Source organism: Oryzias latipes, chromosome 11 (assembly GCF_053564925.1).
Source record: "Oryzias latipes strain Hd-rR chromosome 11, Olatipes_Hd-rR_3.1".
NCBI classification, from domain to species: domain Eukaryota; kingdom Metazoa; phylum Chordata; class Actinopteri; order Beloniformes; family Adrianichthyidae; genus Oryzias; species Oryzias latipes.
Window position 1 is genome coordinate 26,984,267 of NC_136247.1, and position 20,796 is coordinate 27,005,062.

Below are 20,796 nucleotides of genomic sequence, written 5' to 3' on the forward strand. Positions count from 1 at the left end.
TGAAGAGGAATGAAAATAGTCTGTAATATTAGCATTAGAACCTTGAAAATGCCAAAAAGTGCTCCTCCTCAGACGGAAGCGTCACACAAACGTAGAGATCTGGTCTTTAATGGTGGAAGAAAGGATTGAAGTGGACAGCTGCAGGAATACCGACGATGGCTTCATCAGGCTGCAGAGATCCTGCAAACCAACCATTGATAAATAAAACTTTAATAAATTGTAAATCAAACAAATGAGCTTCCAGCTATTTGGAACATTATCAATAAACATTCAGCTCACCTGTTCCAGTTTAGTCGGTCTGCTGCTGCGCGGCGTTCACCTGCTGCTCTGCATGCTCACTTCCACTTAATATCGTAAATTTACGAGTTTTTTCCTCATAAATTTACGAGTTTTTTCCTCATAAATTCACGAGTTGTTCCTCATAAATTTATGAGTTTTTTCTCATAAATTTACGAGATAAAATCTCGCGGATCACAAACTCCCTGCTCCGTTCCATCCTGATGCATCCACTTGTGGACGAGTAGATTCATGGACGTCTCTGTTTTTCTCCTCTGAGCTGGGCCCAAACCTGTACAATTGGATAGCTGCAATACTGCTCCCCATTTTTGTTGCCCAAGTAATGTGAGGTGGGGGGTGGTTGATGGGCTGTAAGCTAGTGGGAGATTGTGTAAACAGAGAGCTCTCATTTCTCATTTCTATTGAACCTCTGCAGAAAATACGTCCTAGAAAAAACTTTATTTATTTTTGGCTAAAAACGGCATAATCATAATTAAAAAAGCACTGAGAACGCTTTCAAGGTAGACCAAAAGATGATCAGAGCTGGATTTTTTTTTTTTAGCAAAAGATAATTGCATACAATGGAAAAAGTCACCACACAAAATACAATCATGTAAAGTTTATTTTCGATGCACTTTGAGACATTGCATACAGATCTTTAAGATTTTTATTTTCTCTCTCAAATAGTATTTTTATCAGATATAAAAGGAGAAATCTGCTTCCAAATATATTCTGACATTTGTGTTTGCAAACGAAATGTATCCAGGAAAAATGCAGTGGTTTTTAAAAGAGATATGAAAAAAAAGAGATCAAATAAATAAAACTTCATTTTCTTTATTTTTATTTTTATTTTTATCTGATTAGATTTAATCCGCTATTTGCAGGTTTAAAAAAATGTTACACTTTTCTTTCAAAATAGAAAAGATCCAATCAAATGAAAACAAGATTATTTACAGCAGTTCATTAAGCATTTCCATGTAATCAATTAAGCCGAAATACTCCAAAACAACCACATACAGGCACATCCTAAACATTTCAATCATATTAGTCATAGCTCGTGTATCCGTCTTTATTGCTACATCAAGGTACCAGAGCCAGTTTAGCTCGTGCTGGTTTGCGGCGCCTTCCGTCCGTGAAACCCGGGTTCGACTCCGGGCTGCTCCCTGTTCCCTTCTCTACCTCTGCCGGTTCCAAGCCCGGTTTGAGAAGGTTGCGTCAGGAAGGGCATCCGGCGTAAAACATTGCCAAATTTACCATGCGACTTGTTCGCTGTGGCGACCCCTGATGGGAGAAGCCGAAAGTGGAAGACTTCACGTCAAGGTACCACCAGAACTTAATAAATCTGTTGAACATTCATTTCATCGTGTTGTAGAATAACTTCTTTGTGCTCTTCATAGTGGTTTGAGTTTCTAAGCAGAGGACAGAGATCCACTAGAACCCGATTGGTTGTTGGAGTCAGGAACTGTTAAAACAAACAGCAATCTTATTTTATGTTCTATCACAAAAGCCACCAGTCCCTGCAAATAAGCTGGGTTTATATACATTTCATTTATCATTAAAGGACTAGAAATAAAGATACTTACTGACAACAGCAGAGTCTCCACTGAGAGACGGATCAGAACCTGGGAGAGAAGGAAGCAGATTTATATCAAAATTGATATGATAACAAGATGCTTAGAAGAAATAACCAATTTTTTCATGTTTGGGAATTCCACAGTGCTCTGTTAAAGGTGTCCAATTTCAGCTGCAGGGATGTCAAAGGCAAAGGAAAGTGAAGACGTGAGGGAAATAGGAAGGTTATAACTTTTGCTCTGCAGGTCATCAGCTCCAAATATTAGAGCTCAACACCAAACTGCAGCGTTTAGTTGCACTAATGCAGCATCAATGCGTGGCTTCTACGTATAGAGAAACTTTTACCTTTGGATGCTCCAATAAGAGGACCAGTCTCAGTTGGAGTCCCGCTGCCATTACTTCCACCTGAGAACACAAAAAGAAACCATAAAGCAAAATGTCTCAACCTAAAATATTAAAATCCTTTCAAAACAAATAAAAAAAACGACATTTTAATTAGAATTATGTGTGTAAAACTGTAGTTTTTAGCATAAATGCCTGTGTGTGCAGTAATCAAGAATAATAATAATAATATATCTTATTTAGAAAGAATGCACTCTACATTTTGAAGAAAAATCTCAAAGTGCTGAGAAAAGTAATCAAAAGTAAGAGGTTCTGTACACATAATTTTATGTGTATAAAAAACAAAAATTGTAAACTGAATAAGACTGAATTGTTGTTTTTTCCATTCATTGCTTTGAAAACTAAAATGTAGTCAAACACTGCAAACAATCACAGCAGTGTAGTTAGGAATCAGCTCCAAATATCAGAGCTCAACACCAAACTGTAGCGTTTAGTTGCTCTAATGCAGCATCAATGTGTGGCTTATTGGTATCGGGAAACCTTTACCATTAGTTGCTGCAATAGGAGTTGTAGTCTTATCCACATGGTCTCTTGGGTTGGTTGTTGGCTGATTATCTACAAAGACACACAAAAGGATCATTATTAATTTGGATAAACTATTCCTGTGTGTTCACCAATACATAGGAAATGTGGTAAAATTCATACTCTTGACTTGAGATGTAGTCACACTGCCACCACTTTCACCTGAGAACACAAGAAGAAATCGTAATACAAAATGTCTAAACCTAAACATTTAAAAGCCTTTTAAAACAAATATAAAAAAATGCATTTTAGTTAGAATTATTTGTGCATAGCAGTAGTTTTTAGAATAAATGTCTGTGTGCAGCAATACAGAAAGTTAATCAAAAGGAAGCTCTGTACACATAATTATTGTGTGTAGAAACAAAACAGAACTCCAGTCAGAAAGGTTTTGCTTAATCACAGTTCAGATCATAGAAATTTAAACACAGACATTTCTTAATGTTGCGTTGACTTTTCCCCAAAACATGTGAATCTTTATGGATCATGGAAGCTTTAGATCTGTCTTTCATAGAAAATCACTGATGTTCTGCGTGTGCTATGACAGAACTCTCTCTGCTGCCCGGCATGGCGTTCTCCTCTGACAGAGATCACTATGCCGCTACGGCGGCAGGTCCATCCAGCCGCCCGGAGTAGCTAACCCCTCGCCATAGTCAATGGAAACATCAATGATGCAATGGCAAAATATATTATATTATTTAAACTAGTTATCTTATTTAAAATAAAGATGCAACCAGAAGCAATTGAGTTTATTTCCAGTTAAAAAAAACGGAGTGTGTAAAGGTCACAATTATTTTGTGGGAACTAAATACCGATAGTTGTTTTTGTTTTTTTTACCCGTGTCAGGTCACGGGCTCCACACGATTCATACAGATCATGAAGATTTTGATTTTCTCTCACAAATTGTATTTTTGTCAGATTTTAAAAGGAGAAATCTGTTCCAAAATATTCTGACTATTTTATGAAGGACACAAAATGTTTGCAAACGGAATATATCCAGAAAAAATCTGAACTTCTGTCTGACAATCATGTGTTTTATGATCAGCATTGGCCTTTAAAAGAGATATTTAAAAAACAAAGACATAACAAAAGAAATTAAACTAAATAATCTTAATTTTCTTGGTTTTTTTGTTGTTGTTGATTTAGTTTTGCAGGTTTTCATAAAAATGTTACACTTTTCTTTCAAAATAAAAAAATCTAATCTAGCGACAAGATTATTTACAGCAGTTCCTTAAGCCAATTCCATCTAATCGATGTAGCCGAAATACTCCCAAAACAACCACATACAGGCACATCCTAAACATTTCAATCATATTAGTCATAGCTCGTGTGTCATTCTTTATTGCCACATTACTTCAACCAAATAAGCTTGGTTTATATACATTTCATTTATCATTAAAGGACTAGAAATAAACATACTTACTGACAACAGCAGAGTCTCCACTGAGAGACGGATCAGAACCTGGAAGAGAAGCAAGCAGATTTATATCAAAATTGATATGATAACAAGATGCTTAGAAGAAATAACCAATTTTTTCATGTTTGGGAATTCCACAGTGCTCTGTTAAAGGTGTCCAATTTCAGCTGCAGGTATGTCAAAGGCAAAGGAAAGTGAAGACGTGAGGGAAATAGGAAGGTTATAACTTTTGCTCTGCAGGTCCCCACAAAGCTAAAGATTTCCAAAAGTGAGATAAACAGCCAAACTGGTGTGTCTTCATTTAAAATGTTATGGGGAAAGTTATTTGGATTTTAACAAACCTAGATTTAATGCAAGTGATTTGTTGTTTTTTTAATTCTCTGCCTTAAAAACTACAATGAACACTTTAACAAAACTAAAAACACCAAACTGCAGCGTTTAGTTGCACTAATGCAGCATCAATGCGTGGCTTCTACGTATAGAGAAACTTTTACCTTTGGATGCTGCAATAAGAGGACCAGTCTCAGTTGGAGTCCCGCTGCCATTACTTCCACCTGAGAACACAAAAAGAAACCATAAAGCAAAATGTCTCAATTTAAACAATTAAAAACTTTTCAAAAAAAAAATAAAAAAACGACATTTTAATTAGAATTATGTGTGTAAAACTGTAGTTTTTAGCATAAATGCCTGTGTGTGCAGTAATCAAGAATAATAATAATAATATATCTTATTTAGAAAGAATGCACTCTACATTTTGAAGAAAAATCTCAAAGTGCTGAGAAAAGTAATCAAAAGTAAGAGGTTCTGTACACATAATTTTATGTGTATAAAAAACAAAAATTGTAAACTGAATAAGACTGAATTGTTGTTTTTTCCATTCATTGCTTTGAAAACTAAAATGTAGTCAAACACTGCAAACAATCACAGCAGTGTAGTTAGGAATCAGCTCCAAATATCAGAGCTCAACACCAAACTGTAGCGTTTAGTTGCTCTAATGCAGCATCAATGTGTGGCTTATTGGTATCGGGAAACCTTTACCATTAGTTGCTGCAATAGGAGTTGTAGTCTTATCCACATGGTCTCTTGGGTTGGTTGTTGGCTGATTATCTACAAAGACACACAAAAGGATCATTATTAATTTGGATAAACTATTCCTGTGTGTTCACCAATACATAGGAAATGTGGTAAAATTCATACTCTTGACTTGAGATGTAGTCACACTGCCACCACTTTCACCTGAGAACACAAGAAGAAATCGTAATACAAAATGTCTCAACCTAAACATTTAAAAGCCTTTTAAAACAAATATAAAAAAATGCATTTTAGTTAGAATTATTTGTGCATAGCAGTAGTTTTTAGAATAAATGTCTGTGTGCAGCAATACAGAAAGTTAATCAAAAGGAAGCTCTGTACACATAATTATTGTGTGTAGAAACAAAACAGAACTCCAGTCAGAAAGGTTTTGCTTAATCACAGTTCAGATCATAGAAATTTAAACACAGACATTTCTTAATGTTGCGTTGACTTTTCCCCAAAACATGTGAATCTTTATGGATCATGGAAGCTTTATATCTGTCTTTCATAGAAAAACACTGATGTTCTGCGTGTGCTATGACAGAACTCTCTCTGCTGCCCAGCATGGCGTTCTCCTCTGACAGAGATCACTATGCCGCTACGGCGGCAGGTCCATCCAGCCGCCCGGAGTAGCTAACCCCTCGCCATAGTCAATGGAAACATCAATGATGCAATGGCAAAATACATTATATTATTTCTTTAAACTAGTTATCTTATTTAAAATAAAGATGCAACCAGAAGCAAATGAGTTTATTTCCAGTTAAAAAAAACGGAGTGTGTAAAGGTCACAATTATTTTGTGGGAACTAAATACCGATAGTTGTTTTTGTTTTTTTTACCCGTGTCAGGTCACGGGCTCCACACGATTCATACAGATCATGAAGATTTGGATTTTCTCTCACAAATTGTATTTTTGTCAGATTTTAAAAGGAGAAATCTGTTCCAAAATATTCTGACTATTTTATGAAGGACACAAAATGTTTGCAAACGGAATATATCCAGAAAAAATCTGAACTTCTGTCTGACAATCATGTATTTTATGATCAGCATTGGCCTTTAAAAGAGATATTTAAAAAACAAAGACATAACAAAAGAAATTAAACTAAATAATCTTAATTTTCTTGTTTTTTTTTGTTGTTGTTGATTTAGTTTTGCAGGTTTTCATAAAAATGTTACACTTTTCTTTCAAAATAAAAAAATCTAATCCAGTGTTTTTCAACCTTTTTTGAGCCACGGCACACTTTAACCTAGACAAAAATCCCGCGGCACACCAGCATCCAAAAAAAAAAAAAAAGCAGAAATTCATGGTCTGTATTGATCGACAGCCCCCCCCCCCCCCCCCCCCCCGCAATCTCACGTAGATTTTTGTGATAATTGTGGCAGAAAAACTAGGAAGTTGCAGCTGTTTTTTTCTAAGAGATGAAATAAAAGTTACATTAGAGACATTTAGAAACTGTTTGTTGTGGTTTCAAGACATTTCACAAGGACGACTCATTGTGCGCTGTCCCTTTAAGCCAATGCATCATGGGAGATGTGGTGTGAAAACTGCCGAAAAAGGGCAGAAAGACTCGCGTCTCTGAGCTTCATTGTATTGTCCACTTGTTCCACGGTCTGATACCGGATTCTGTGGCAAGCTACACCACTAAAGACGAGCTTTAGCTGGTATTTCTGTTGGAACTGAGAGACTTTATCAGCAGAATTAAGAACAAGGAAGTGAAGACTTTAAGCACTTCTGATTGGTCAGACTGATGACATGTGATTAAGCCTTCAAGAATGATTGGCGGAGACAGTTAAGGGGGGGGACTTTTCCTTACACAGTTATAGCTGCAGCTAAATCGCGGTACCGTCATTTTTATCAAAATGTGTTTAATAGAATTAAATAAACACAAAGAAAAAGTAATTTTAAGATCTATTATATTCCTAACTACTCAGTGTTTTATCAGGGCCTGTTTGGATGAACACAGAGCTGATTTCCCGGAGATGGAAAATGTTTTTAGATCAGTGAATGAGGGCAATTTCCCACGGCGCACTTGACCATCTCCCACGGCACACTAGTGTGCCGCGGCACACTGGTTGAAAAACACTGATCTAATCTAGCGACAAGGTTATTTACAGCAGTTCCTTAAGCCAATTCCATGTAATCGATGTAGCCGAAATACTCCCAAAACAACCACATACAGGCACATCCTAAACATTTCAATCATATTAGTCATAGCTCGTGTGTCATTCTTTATTGCCACATTACTTTTTACCAAATAAGCTTGGTTTATATACATTTAATTTATCATTAAAGCACTAGTAATTAAGATACTTACTGTCAATAGCAGAGTCTCCACTGCTGAGAGATTGATCAGAACCTGGAAGAGGAGGAAGCGGGTTTATATCAAAATAAGGCATTTAAATGTCAAGAAATTTTCACTAGTTTGTCTATAAAGATTTCATCAAAAAAGCAGCAACTATTTGAGGAGCAAGAACCTAAGTTTACAACGTTAAAAAGTAGTTTTCATATAATGTATTCATATTAAATTGAACTGAAGAAGCTTAAAACCTCAACAATTTTTCAACAAATAAAGATTGCCGTATTTTACATGTCTTTGTGTCCAGACTAAAGGACATACTGTAAAGGGGAAAAAATAGACTAAAGTAAAAGCAGCTTTTGGTCAAGAGTTGTTCCAAAAATACTTCTTAGTTTAGACAGAAAAAAAACTTCTGAGTGTGTTCACCAATAAATAGGAAATACGGTAAAATTCAGACCATTGATTAAAGATGCAGTCACACTGCCATCACTGCCACATAAGGACACAAAACCATAAATAATACAAAATGTCTCAACCTAAACAATTAAAAACCTTTAAAAACAAATAAAAAATATTTTAATTAGAATTATGTGTGTCGCTGTAGTTTTAGAAAAAATGTCTGCAGCAATCAAGTAAGCTCATCAAAAGGAAGTGAGCGATTCTGTAAACATATTTATATGTATAGAAAATAAACTGAACTACAGAGCAACTTACCTTTGGTTTTTGCATTAAGAGGGCAAGTCTCATCCTCAGTTGCAATTACGCTGCCCTCACTTTTACCTGAGAACACAAAAAGAAATCATAAAGCAAAATGTCTCAACCTAAACAATTAAAAACCTTTCAAAACAAATAGAAAAGAAATAACATTTTAAGTAGATTTATGTGTGTATAGTTTATCATGAGAAGATCTGTACACATAATTATGTGTTTAGAAAGAAAAAAAAACAGAACTCCAGTCAGAAAGGTTTTGCTTAATCCCAGTTCAGATCATAGAAATGTAAACACAGACATTTCTTAATGTTGCGTTGACTTTTCCCCAAAACATGTGAATCTTTATGGATCATGGAAGCTTTATATCTGTCTTTCATAGAAAAACACTGATGTTCTGCGTGTGCTATCACTGAACTCTCTCTGCTGCCCGGCATGGCGATCTCCTCTGACAGAGATCACTATGCCGCTACGGCGGCAGGTCCATCCAGCCGCCCGGAGTAGCTAACCCCTCGCCATAGTCAATGGAAACATCAATGATGCAATGGCAAAATATATTATATTATTTAAACTAGTTATCTTATTTAAAATAAAGAGGCAACCTTAAGCAAATGAGTTAATTTCCGGTTGAAAATACGGAGTGTGTAAAGGTCACAATTAGGCCTGCACAATATACCGCAAATTTATCGTTATCGCGACATCAAGCTGTGCAATATACATACCGCAAAAGATGGCAAAAATCGCAATAAATGATTACCTTAAATGTGCTAAAACAAACTCATGGCAGCTTGAAATATAACAAATGAAATAAATCCCTTTATGCATTTAACCAATCGGAAGGACCCGTTTACATTTTTGATCAATCAGATGAGCCCTTTTATGTTTGATGTTTGCCTCCTACGTCGACAAGGGTCATTTGGAGTATAATTTTTAAACTGTTGCAGTGAAATGGAAATGATGGTTTTTTTTTTTTGCTATTTGTTTATATACCGCAAATTATATCGTTATCGCAATATTAATTACCAATATCGCATATCGCGAGTTTTCCTCATATCGTTCAGCCCTAGTCACAATTATTTCGTGGGAACTAAATACCGATAGTTGTTTTTGTTTTTTTTACCCGTGTCAGGTCACAGGCTGCACACGATTCATACAGATCATGAAGATTTGGATTTTCTCTCACAAATTGTATTTTTTCAGATTTTAAAAGGAGAAATCTGTTCCAAAATATTCTGACTATTTTATGAAGGACACAAAATGTTTGCAAACTGAATATATCCAGGAAAAATCTAAACTTCTGTCTGACAATCATGTGTTTTATGATCAGCATTGGCCTTTAAAAGAGATATTTAAAAAACAAAGACATAACAAAAGAAATTAAACTAAATAATCTTAATTTTCTTGTTTTTTTGTTGTTGTTGATTTAGTTTAGCAGGTTTTCATAAAAATGTTACACTTTTCTTTCAAAATAAAAAAATCTAATCTAGCGACAAGATTATTTACAGCAATTCCTTAAGCCAATTCCATCTAATCGATGTAGCCGAAATACTCCCAAAACAACCACACACAGGCACATCCTAAACATTTCAATTATATTAGTCATAGCTCGTGTGTCATTCTTTATTGCCACATTACTTCCACCAAATAAGCTTTGTTTATATACATTTCATTTGATTAAAGGACTAGAAATAAAGATACTTACTGTCAATAGCAGAGTCTCCACTGCTGAGAGATTGATCAGAACCTGGGAGAGGAGGAAGCAGGTTTATATCCAAATTAAGCATTTAAATGTGCAGGAATCTTCATTATTTTGTCTATAAAGATTTCACCAAAAGGCAATAACTGTATGAGCAGCAGGAACCTCAGTTTACAAAGTGAAAATGTTGTTTTCATGTAATTGATTGATATTAAATTGGACTGAAAAGCTTAAATCCTCAAGAATTAAAAATTTTTCTAAAGACATTTTTCAACAAATAAAGATGGACACATTTAACATGTTTTTGTGCCCAATCTAAAGGACATAATGTAAAAGGGAAACAGTAGACTAAGTAAAAGCGACTTTTGGTCAAGAGTTGCAGAAAATTCAAATATAAAACACTTCGTTAAAGGAAAAAAATGTCGTCTATGAACACTAATTATAGTTTTATATTACAGCAGTGCTTCTCAAATAGTGGGGCGCGCCCCCAGGGGGGGGCACGAAGCGATGCCAGGGGGGGCGCGCGGTGGTGGCGGTTTTAGGCACAGGTTTGTCCGGTGCGCAAATTTAACGTGGGGGCAGCGGTGACAGCGGCTCAGTGCTTGGAAAATAATCTGGTCCACTATTCGGTTCCTATTGTCTGTTCTGTCTGTCCGCGGCTGCGCGAGTGAGAACGAAAGGGGAGGGGTGGTGTGGGCCCTGTCTGCCAGGGGAATCGGGGCACGCGGACCACTGCTACCGCTGCCTGTTGCCCAAGATCACCGCTGCCCTTAGATTCCTAAGCTCATGCTAACAATGTCATTCTTTATGAACTATTGTAGACATTTTGATGACGTGTCTTTATTTTCCATCCATGTTTTCTTTGTCTGCCTGTGGTTTAGTTGGTGTCAGACAGACATAAAGACAGCAGGTAATGCAGGAAAACAGCTGCACTTTTATGAGATCAGAAATAAACAATCCGTCATTTAGAAAAAAAAAATCAGCACGTTTTTACCTATTTCTTCAGACTAAAAACGTTAAATATATTGGTGCTGCTGTGTTAATGTTTCAGATCAATTTAGATTTAATATTATTTATTGATTGAATTATTTTTTTCAGCATCAAATGGTTCAGTTGGTCAAAATGTTTCTAGTTTAAATAAGGAATGACAGATTTTTTTTATTTCAGGTACTTTCAGCTTCTTTTTTGTTTTAGACTAGAACAGGGTTTCTGTGGCTAAATAAAGTTAATATTTGTTGAAAGTGGATTTATTTTGCTTTTTTCTTTTGTTAGTGTTAAAAGATACAATTTTAGGTATACAAATTTTATAGATACTGACCTGATGTATTGTCACCGCGCGAGTGTGTCTGTGTGTGTGTGGGGGGGGGGGGGTCAGGGGGGGCGCGAAACATTTTCTTTTCCTAGGGGGGGCCTGGCAAAAAATAATTGAGAAGCACTGTATTACAGGAACAGTTTCCTAAAAATAATGAAGTACATTATTTCTAAACAACAGGATTTAGAAATGTAAATATATCAGATTCTATCATAAAACATTTTGCAAACTTAATTATTATATTTTGTTGGAGATGGAAAAGGCAGGAACATAGGTTTGAGAATAGGGACTCTTAACGTTGGCACAATGACAGGGAAAGGCAGAGAGCTGGCAGACATGATGGAGAGAAGGAAGGTAGATGTACTGTGTGTGCAGGAGACAAGGTGGAAGGGCAGCAAGGCACGTAGTATTGGAGGAGGATACAAACTGTTCTATCATGGTGTTGATAGGAAGAGAAACGGGGTAGGAGTGATTCTGAAGGGGGAGTTTGTAAACGCTTCTAGAGGTGAAAAGAGTCTCAGACAGGATGATGAGCCTAAAGTTGGAAATTGAAGGGGTGATGGTGAATGTAGTCAGTGGGTATGCGCCACAGGTTGGCTGTGAGTTAGAAGTGAAGGAGAGATTCTGGAGTGAGTTGGATGAGGTCATAGAGAGTTTCCCCAGAGGAGAGAGAGTTGTTATTGGAGCAGACTTTAATGGGCATGTTGGTGAGGGCAACAGAGGTGATGAGGAGGTGATGGGCAGGTTTGGTGTGAAGGAAAGGAATCTGGAGGGACAGATGGTGGTGGACTTTGCGAAGAGGATGGAAATGGCTGTAGTCAACACTTACTTCCAGAAGAGAGAGGAACATAGAGTGACATACAGAAGTGGAGGTAGGAGTACTCAGGTGGACTACATCCCTATGTAGACGAGGTCATTTGAGAGAGGTTAATGACTGCAAAGTGGTAGTAGGAGAGAGTGTAGCCAGACAGCACTGCATGGTGGTGTGTAAGATGACTCTGGAGGTCAGGAAGAAGAAGAGAGGGAAAACAGAAAAGAAGACCAAGTGGTGGAAGCTACAGAATGAAGAAACTTGTGAGGAATTTAGGCAGAAGTTGAGGCAGGTCCTGGGTGGTCAGGATGAGCTTCCAGATGACTGGGAAACTACAGCAGAGATTATCAGGGAAACAGGTAGGAAGGTGCTAGGTGTGTCATCTGGAAAGAGGAAAGACGGTAAAGAGACTTGGTGGTGGAATGAGGAAGTACAGGAATGCGTCCAGAGGAAGAGGTTGGCTAAAAAGAAGTGGGATGTAGAAAGGACTGAGGAAGGTAGACAGGAGTACAAGGAAGCGCAGCGTAGAGTGAAGAGAGAGGTGGCAAAGGCCAAACAGAAAGCTTACGATGAGCTATATGACAGGTTAGACACAAAGGAAGGAGAGAAGGACTTGTACAGGCTAGCCAGACAGAGAGACAGAGATGGGAAGGACGCGCAACAGATAAGGGTGATTAAGGACAGAGATGGAAAGGTGCTAACAACCCAGGAGAGTGTACAGAAAAGATGGAAGGAGTATTTTGAGGAGCTGATGAACGAGGAAAATGACAGGGAAAGAAGGGAGGAAGATGTGGTTGTTGTGGAGCAGGAAGTAGCAGAGATTGGAAAGGATGAGGTTAGGAAGGCTCTGAAAAGGATAAAGAGCTGAAAGGCAGTTGGTCCTGATGACGTACCTGTGAAGGTATGGAAGTGCCTAGGAGAGACAGCAGTGGAATTTCTAACAAGGTTGTTCAATAGGATTTTAGAGAGTGAGAAGATGCCTGAGGAATGGAGGAGAAGCGTTCTGGTCCCGATCTTTAAGAACAAGGGTGACACGCAGAACTGCAGCAACTATAGAGGAATAAAGTTGATGAGCCACACAATGAAGCTGTGGGAAAGAGTAGTGGAAGCCAGGCTTAGGAAGAAGGTGGAGATTTGTGAGCAGCAGTATGGTTTCATGCCCCGTAAGAGCACCACTGATGCCATTTTTGCTTTGAGAATGTTGATGGAAAAGTACAGAGATGGTCAGAAGGAGCTGCATTGTGTGTTCGTAGATTTAGAGAAGGCGTATGACAGGGTGCCGAGGGAGGAGCTGTGGTACTGTATGAGGTCGTCTGGAGTGGCAGAGAAGTATGTCAGAGTAGTTCAGGACATGTATGAGAGAAGTATGACGGTGGTGAGATGTGCTGTAGGTCAGACAGAGGAGTTCAAGGTGGAGGTGGGACTACACCAAGGATCAGCTTTGAGTCCTTTTTTGTTTGCTATGCTGATGGACAGGCTGACAGACGAGGTAAGACAGGAATCTCCCTGGACAATGATGTTTGCGGATGACATTGTAATTTGCAGTGAGAGTAGAGAGCAGGTGGAGGAACAGCTAGAGAGGTGGAGGTTTGCTCTGGAAAGAAGAGGCATGAAGGTCAGTCGTAGTAAGACAGAATACATGTGTCTGAACGAGAGGGATCAAGGTAGAAGCGTTAGGTTACAGGGGACTGAGGTGAAGAAGGTGCAGGAGTTTAAGTACTTGGGGTCAACAGTTCAGTGTGATGGGGATTGTGGAAAAGAGTTGAAGAGGCGAGTGCAGGCAGGTTGGAGCGGTTGGAGGAAAGTGTCAGGAGTGTTGTGTGACAAAAGAGTGCCAGCAAGACTCAAAGGAAAGGTGTACAAGACAGTGGTGAGACCAGCTCTGCTCTATGGGTTAGAGACGGTAGCAGTGAGACAGAGACAAGAGGCTGAGATGGAGGTAGCAGAGATGAAGATGTTGAGGTTCTCCTTAGGAGTGACCAGGTTAGACAGGATAAGGAACGAGTACATCAGAGGGACGGCTCATGTTGCCTGTGTTAGCGACAAAGTCAGAGAAGCCAGACTGAGATGGTTTGGACATGTTCAGAGGAGGGATAGTGGATATATTGGTAGAAGGATGTTGGAGATGGAGCTGCCTGGCAGGAGGGCAAGAGGACGGCCAAAGAGGAGATACATGGATGTCTTAACAGAGGACATGAAGTTGGCTAACGTTAGGGTAGAAGATGTTCATGATAGAGTGAGGTGGAAAAGGATGATTCGCTGTGGCGACCCCTGATGGGAAAAGCCGAAAGAGAAAGAAGAAGAAGTTTGAGATGGATTTTGGAATATTATCCAGGGAGCTACCAAGATGCTTATTGGATGAAATAACACATTTTTTATGTTTGGGAGTTCATCAGTGCTCTGGTGAAGGTGTCTAATTTCAGCTGCAGGGATGTCAAGAAGTCATGAAGACGTGAGGGAAATAGGAAAGTTATAACCTCAACTCTACAGGTCCCACAAAGCTAAAGATTTCCAAATGTGAAATAAACAGCCAAACTGGTGTGTCTTCATGAAAAAGTGATTTTGATCTTGACAAACCTAAACTTAATGCAACTGATTTTTTATTTTATTTTTACATTCTTTGCTTTAAAAACTAAAATCTAGCAGAGTCAAAAGCTGCAAACAATCACAGCTGTGTAGTTATGAATCAGCTACAAATATCAGTACTTAATACCAAACTGCAGCGTTTAGTTGCACTGGTGCAGCATCAATGAGTTGTTTCTACGTAGGGAAACTTTTACCTTTGGTTGCTGCATTAAGAGGACGAGTCTCATCCCCAGTTGCAGTCATGCTGCTATTACGTCCACCTGAGAACACAAAAAGAAATCATAGAGCAATATGTCTTAACCTGAACAATTAAAAACCTTTCAAAACAAATACGAAAAAAATACATTTTAATTAGAATAATGTGTGTGTTATGTGTGTATACACAAAATTATTATGTGTACAGAAAAAAAAAGCAGAACTCCAGTCAGAAAAGTTTTGCTTAATCCCAGTGTGGATCGTAGAAATTTGGACACAGACATGAATTAATATTGTGTCGACTTTTCTTCAAAACGTGTGAAAACCTTTTCAACAAAATGTAACCATTGTGTGAAGCTTGAAAGTTACATTTTTATTCCGTTGTTTGCAGAAATTATTTGATAAATCTGTGTCCAAAATTTAAAGAAATACTAACACAAAATGTTAATTCTCGTTGCATTATTTACAACTGAATAACTATATATTTTTAAGTACAAGATACAGATTTTTATTGTAAATGACTAACATTCACATTCATGAACACTTTTTAACAGTAATGTATCAAAAGAAAACTGTTCTTACTTGAGATAGAATCCTGATGCTTTCCAGCGGATGAACAACAACATGAAACTATAAAACAGAATCATCAAAGTTTGTTTGTTAAAACCGATGTGAAAATGTAAAACCGGAAACACTTTAGCTCTGCATCGACCTTCAAAACTAATATCTTAAAATATTTGTTTAAATCAGACCTTATTTAAACTAAAAGCTTGGGACTCGTAAAATCTGATTGGTTTAACAAACGCATCACATAATCAAGCAGACTTGATTTAAACATTATACATAAACAGTAACTTCAGCACAGTTCAATGCAATGAGAGAAAACAAAGAATTACCTCTGCAGTGACAATTTACGTTTTTAAAACCTGTAAAAACACAATATGAGTCATAAATGATCAAGGTTGATTTTGTTTATAGTAAGTATTTAACATTATGCAAACATCTTTAATCTTTAGTTCAAAGCAACATTTAAAAAAACATTATGCATACCTGCTACACTGAGGTATCCTAAAATTATACAATCTTTAAGTTAATTTAATTAACTTCAAACCTAAGCCAAAACATTAATAAACTGCGACTATTAGCTTTTGACACAAAGCTGCAACAAATATAACAATTTAAAAAACGTTTCTGTAAATTATTTAAGTCCAGTTAAAAGAAACGTTTGCATGTTATAAATATGATACAAATAAATCATCTAGAAGGGACTTTTTACGCAAAATATATATATATATAACTTGACTAGGAAGCATTGTGATCAAACTGTAAACTTACAAGTTATATTAAATTTATAAATATTCTAAAACACCACAAAAAAACTATTTTTAAAAAGGACAATTTATATTGTCATTGTTTTTCTTTTACAGGAAAATAAAAGATATTGTACTTACAAAGCATTTTTTTCTTGTACAAGACCCGTATCACCACAATGGCCAGGACTCCACCAATACCACAAACAAGACCAAGAACCAGACCAATATCAGATCCCGGTGAACCTTCTGGAGGACGATGATCTAAAAGGCAAAAATATTAACTCTTTGTTACTTTTGAACATACAGTAAATTATTTTCTTACTTTTCTTCAATGGAAAGTAAACAGAGAAAATCCCCCAAAGACTGCATGGCCTTCATGTTTATTTAGAAGAGAATATTCATTTCTGACTTCCTGTTCTTTGCAGATTGAAAAGCTAAAGTAACTGGATCATGAAATGACTTGTTAAGCTGTCAAGTCGGTTAGTTAACCCTTTAATACTAGAAATGTCGTTGGCCACACATAAATAACACAACCCCTTTATATGATGACTCTTCGGTCATTTACATGATCAACGTGGTTCTGGTGATTCTGACATGGAGAAAAATGGCTTTGCATGTCGGCTTTGCACCAACATGCAACTCTTTAGTGTTGCATGTTGGCACAAAGAGGATTTTCTCTGTGATAGAATCAGCTGATTGGGTAAACACTTCACTACTCTAAAGTGTTGTATAGCAGCAAAAAACATTAGCATTACATTAAGTGCATACATTTCCGATTATGACATTAAGTGCATAATTTTCCAAATTTCCGATTTGGCATAATTGGCCAAATCGGAAATTTGGCCAATTATGCTTCATTTCCATCTTGACATAAATAGTATGGACATGTTGACAAATTGTGCTCATTTCTTGACAAAGATGAAGGTTCTTTCTTACATCCGAACATCACTGCGGAATTTATGTAAACAGCAGCACAGGGAGTAAAAACAGTGAAGCAGCTCTACTTGTTATTTCTAAGTCTGAAAAGTAGAACCCAAGTCTGATTTTTGAATCATTTGGGGGAGACAGATTAGTAAAGATGGAGACTGTCTGTACAAAATGTAAAATAATGAATTCATTCAAGCCGTAGTCACATCCATCTGTAACCCCTTAAGGGTTGACCCCTACGGCTGCTGTGAGATTTTGGGTTGTATAGAGTAGACGAGGCATCTTCAGGGAGCGCAGGTGTCTCCTGCATTTTCTTGACCTCAAGGGACGTCAAGAAAATGTGTACAACTGTTGTACATGTGGTAAATGTATCTCTTAAGAGGTGTGAGTACTGGCCCCTTAATGGCTAAGTGCAAATACCACAAGCACGGGGTGACCAGGTGCCCGTATACGATGCTCACACAAACAATGCTCTGATTGTCTATTTTCATGTTCCTTGCTGGATGCAAGGAATTCACAGGTCCCTTGCACAGTGTACAGGATTTGGAGGGGGCCATAAAATCCATATGACACTCCCGTGTCTCACCTATGTCACCCTTATTACATGTTGTTTAAGTGTTCACTACGATTTGTCGCACGCAACATACCTGTAGAAACAAATGTGCATGAACATTGACACTGTACAGACTCTACGACCTTGAGATATTGTACAGACCACCTGCAGGGTAGTTATAGATAAACCTTCATACTAAACACGTCAAATCCACTCATTTAATGATTATATAATGATTACAAATGTTTTCCAAAATGTATCTAAGTCTGTTCTCCACTTATTTTATAACTACTTTTTCTTTTTTTTTTTAATCTAGTTTATTTTTTTTTTAATTTCCTTAGTTTTCATATTTGGGATATTGGCAGAAATTTAGAGGGACACAGTTCCTAAAAAGTGAATGGATGTGTCTTACCCCATGTTTTCACAACCCACACATTGGAAGCTGGATGAATGATTTCACAGGTGTAGGTAGCAGAGTCACTCCTCAAAATCTCCACATAATCTTTTCTTTGGAAGGTTTCATCGTGATTCGGACGAACTCCAGAACTCATCACTCCATCGTCTTTAGTGAGGACACGCCCATCTCTTCTGATGTTTAGGGTGATGTCTTTAGGATAAAAGCCTGTGGCGAGGCACGTCAGCACAACGTTGGAGGACTCTTTGGCTTTTTTAAAGAACATGTAAACGTCAGGACGAGCTGAAAGGAGAAAATAAAACGTCAATCTTTACTTTGAACAGATTTTCATTTGCTTTGTTTCTCTGCACCTTCATCAGGAGGTGTTTAGCAAATATACAAACTAACTAGAATGTGTTCAGGAATGGTTCCAGAAGTGAAAGTTGATTTCTGAAGGTAATAAATCTGATCAGCAGTCGTCTTATCAGCTTGGATGATGGACGAGGACTCTGGATGGTCACAACTTGGACTTTGGTTTTATGAGCTTCATAGGTAACTATCTTGTTTCTCAAATAGACTGTAGAGAAGTTGTGACTCAGAAAATACTAGATGTACTTTTTAGTAACTCCCACATTTGGATTTAACAGCTAATACTAAAGGAAGAGCTTTCAGGATGCCTTCAGACCAGGACAGTCCTCCAAACTTGGACTAAACTGGCTAAAAATGGAAAATTAAATGTTCAGATCTTTGTGTAGTTTTCTATTCTTCCATGTTGAGAAACAAAACCACCTGGAAACGTCAAGCAGTTACAACTGCTGTTTACCTAGTGTTGGCGCTGATGTCTGAAACCTAAAGATAACTAAAACTATAAAATGATATATGGATTGGAGTACACATATTTATTACTACATATTAAAAAATGCATACAGGCATTTCTTAGCTGCTGCGTTGAATAACTCAGAAAGGTTTTCATCCATTCCATGCACTCCTTCTCCAGGTAACCCTTGGTGTAGTCTTTCAGCGCTGTGACTTCATCCCACTTCCTCTTGGTGGGGACTGCTGCATCTGCTGCAGCCACCCAAACTTGACGTTCATCATCAAAAGCCAGGAAGTCATCTCCGTCATAGTTGTACATGTCCATGCCACGCTTAAACTGGAGGTTTCCATGTTCGTCTTCTACACCTTCACATCCATGCATCCACTGAAGAACATGAGTGTCTGAAGGAAAAGAAATGTGAATTAAATCAAACTATACTGACTAAAACACAAAAAGCATCAAGTGGACAGAACACACATGACCCATCCCTTCAAATCTCACCATTAGACGTTTGTCTCATTCGGTTGATCAGGATGTCGATGTTAACCTTGAACCACTGCTGCTTGCTCTGCCGGGACTGTGTGCCTTTATCCCAGTATTCCTGCTGGAGTCGCTCCTTCATCCAGTCCTGTTTGGGAATTTTCTTTTGCACAGAGCTGTCATAGTAGTCGATCATTCTGTTGTCCAGCAGACCCATAGCAGTGAATTCATGGATGCCTGGGAGCTTCACAGGATGGGAGAAGGCCGTGTAGATGTACGTCAGCGAGTGCTTCTCTAGAAATGAAACAGGTGAGATAGCACAAGTTCATTGGAAATGATGGTTACCAAATGCCTTTGTTTTAGTTTGAAATAAGTGATCTACAAGCTGCAACCAATTTGGCTTCCGAGCCGGTTAAAGAATGTTTAAAAACGATCCAGGTGCAGTACGTAATTTAACCACTGGGAGCTTGTCCCAGAATTGATTCACTCATATTAAATTGTCGAACTTGAGCATAAAAGAAGAAAAACACTTTTAGTTATACAAATCTATTTTGCCAGTCATAACGACAATAGTCAGGATGCGTTTCTATTCATTTACCTCAACATTTCACATTATTTATAACCCTACAGTTGACATTTAAGGAACCACAGGTTTTATTGCAACCAGTCTTAAGACAGAAGTTCAAAGGTTGCCTTTCTCTTTATTCTATGTTCTAAAACTTGCTGTAGGATATTTACTTTAAAAAAAACACATTATCAGTCTTTGCCCTTAACAACATTTTGGCTGACATGTATTTTCAACAAAAATAATGTTTTTTTTATTTGCTTGTGAAGGTTAAAAACCTTTACAAGCTCCAATACAGCTACCTAAATAATTCAATATACCTTTACTGGACAGGACAAAATTATTTTAATTTCACTTTTTGCCTCTACCTAACCCATTAACATGACAAAATGTTCAATTTTACCGCAGTTCACGAGCAGTCCACTCCCCAAAAGGACCAAGACTGAGGTGATCAACATTTTGAACCCAGTTCAGGTCCGGCCGTTCGACCAAAAACTGGTTTAATCCGACCGTTTTGTTCCGTGTGCGTCCACCAGAATCCAATCTCTTTTGTTTTTTACAGCTCCATGTCGTTTCCCTGTACACTGTAGTTTCATTTAACACCATGTTAATAATTAACCTGTCTATAAATGTTTTATTACGGTGCATTCACTTAACCACCTTATTTTGAAAGTTTAAAAATCTAAATAGAAGTAGACAATAGGAATTTGAATCTAGACTGTAATACTTGTAATTAAATTAATGTGGATTTAGATTTATCAATTTTTGATGTAATATTTGTTTGTTTTTTTAATTAAGGTAAGTTAAAGCAAAGCCAGCAATATTTGCATAAAAAATGTTCATACCGGAAATTTAAATTGTGTTGCAGACTGAATGAAAGGTT

At 37.5% G+C, this 20,796-nt stretch overlaps 1 protein-coding gene across 1 annotated transcript; it reads right to left on the minus strand.

Moving 5' to 3' along the window:
- Positions 1–880: 880 nt before the first annotated feature.
- On the minus strand, positions 881–20,499 carry LOC101175416 (class I histocompatibility antigen, F10 alpha chain). The gene is made up of 20 exons (XM_023960321.2): positions 20,317–20,499; positions 19,370–19,642; positions 18,979–19,269; positions 18,070–18,354; positions 16,316–16,438; positions 15,761–15,790; positions 15,447–15,494; positions 14,864–14,929; positions 9,967–10,008; positions 8,271–8,336; positions 7,575–7,616; positions 5,384–5,422; positions 5,225–5,293; positions 4,681–4,740; positions 4,193–4,231; positions 2,896–2,934; positions 2,737–2,805; positions 2,194–2,253; positions 1,860–1,898; positions 881–1,738 (listed from the first exon to the last, which is right to left on the minus strand). Exons 1-20 carry the CDS (start codon positions 20,369–20,371, stop codon positions 1,686–1,688), a joined length of 1,788 nt encoding a protein of 595 aa, XP_023816089.1. The 5' UTR covers positions 20,372–20,499; the 3' UTR covers positions 881–1,685.
- Between the last annotated feature and the right edge of the window lie 297 nt (positions 20,500–20,796).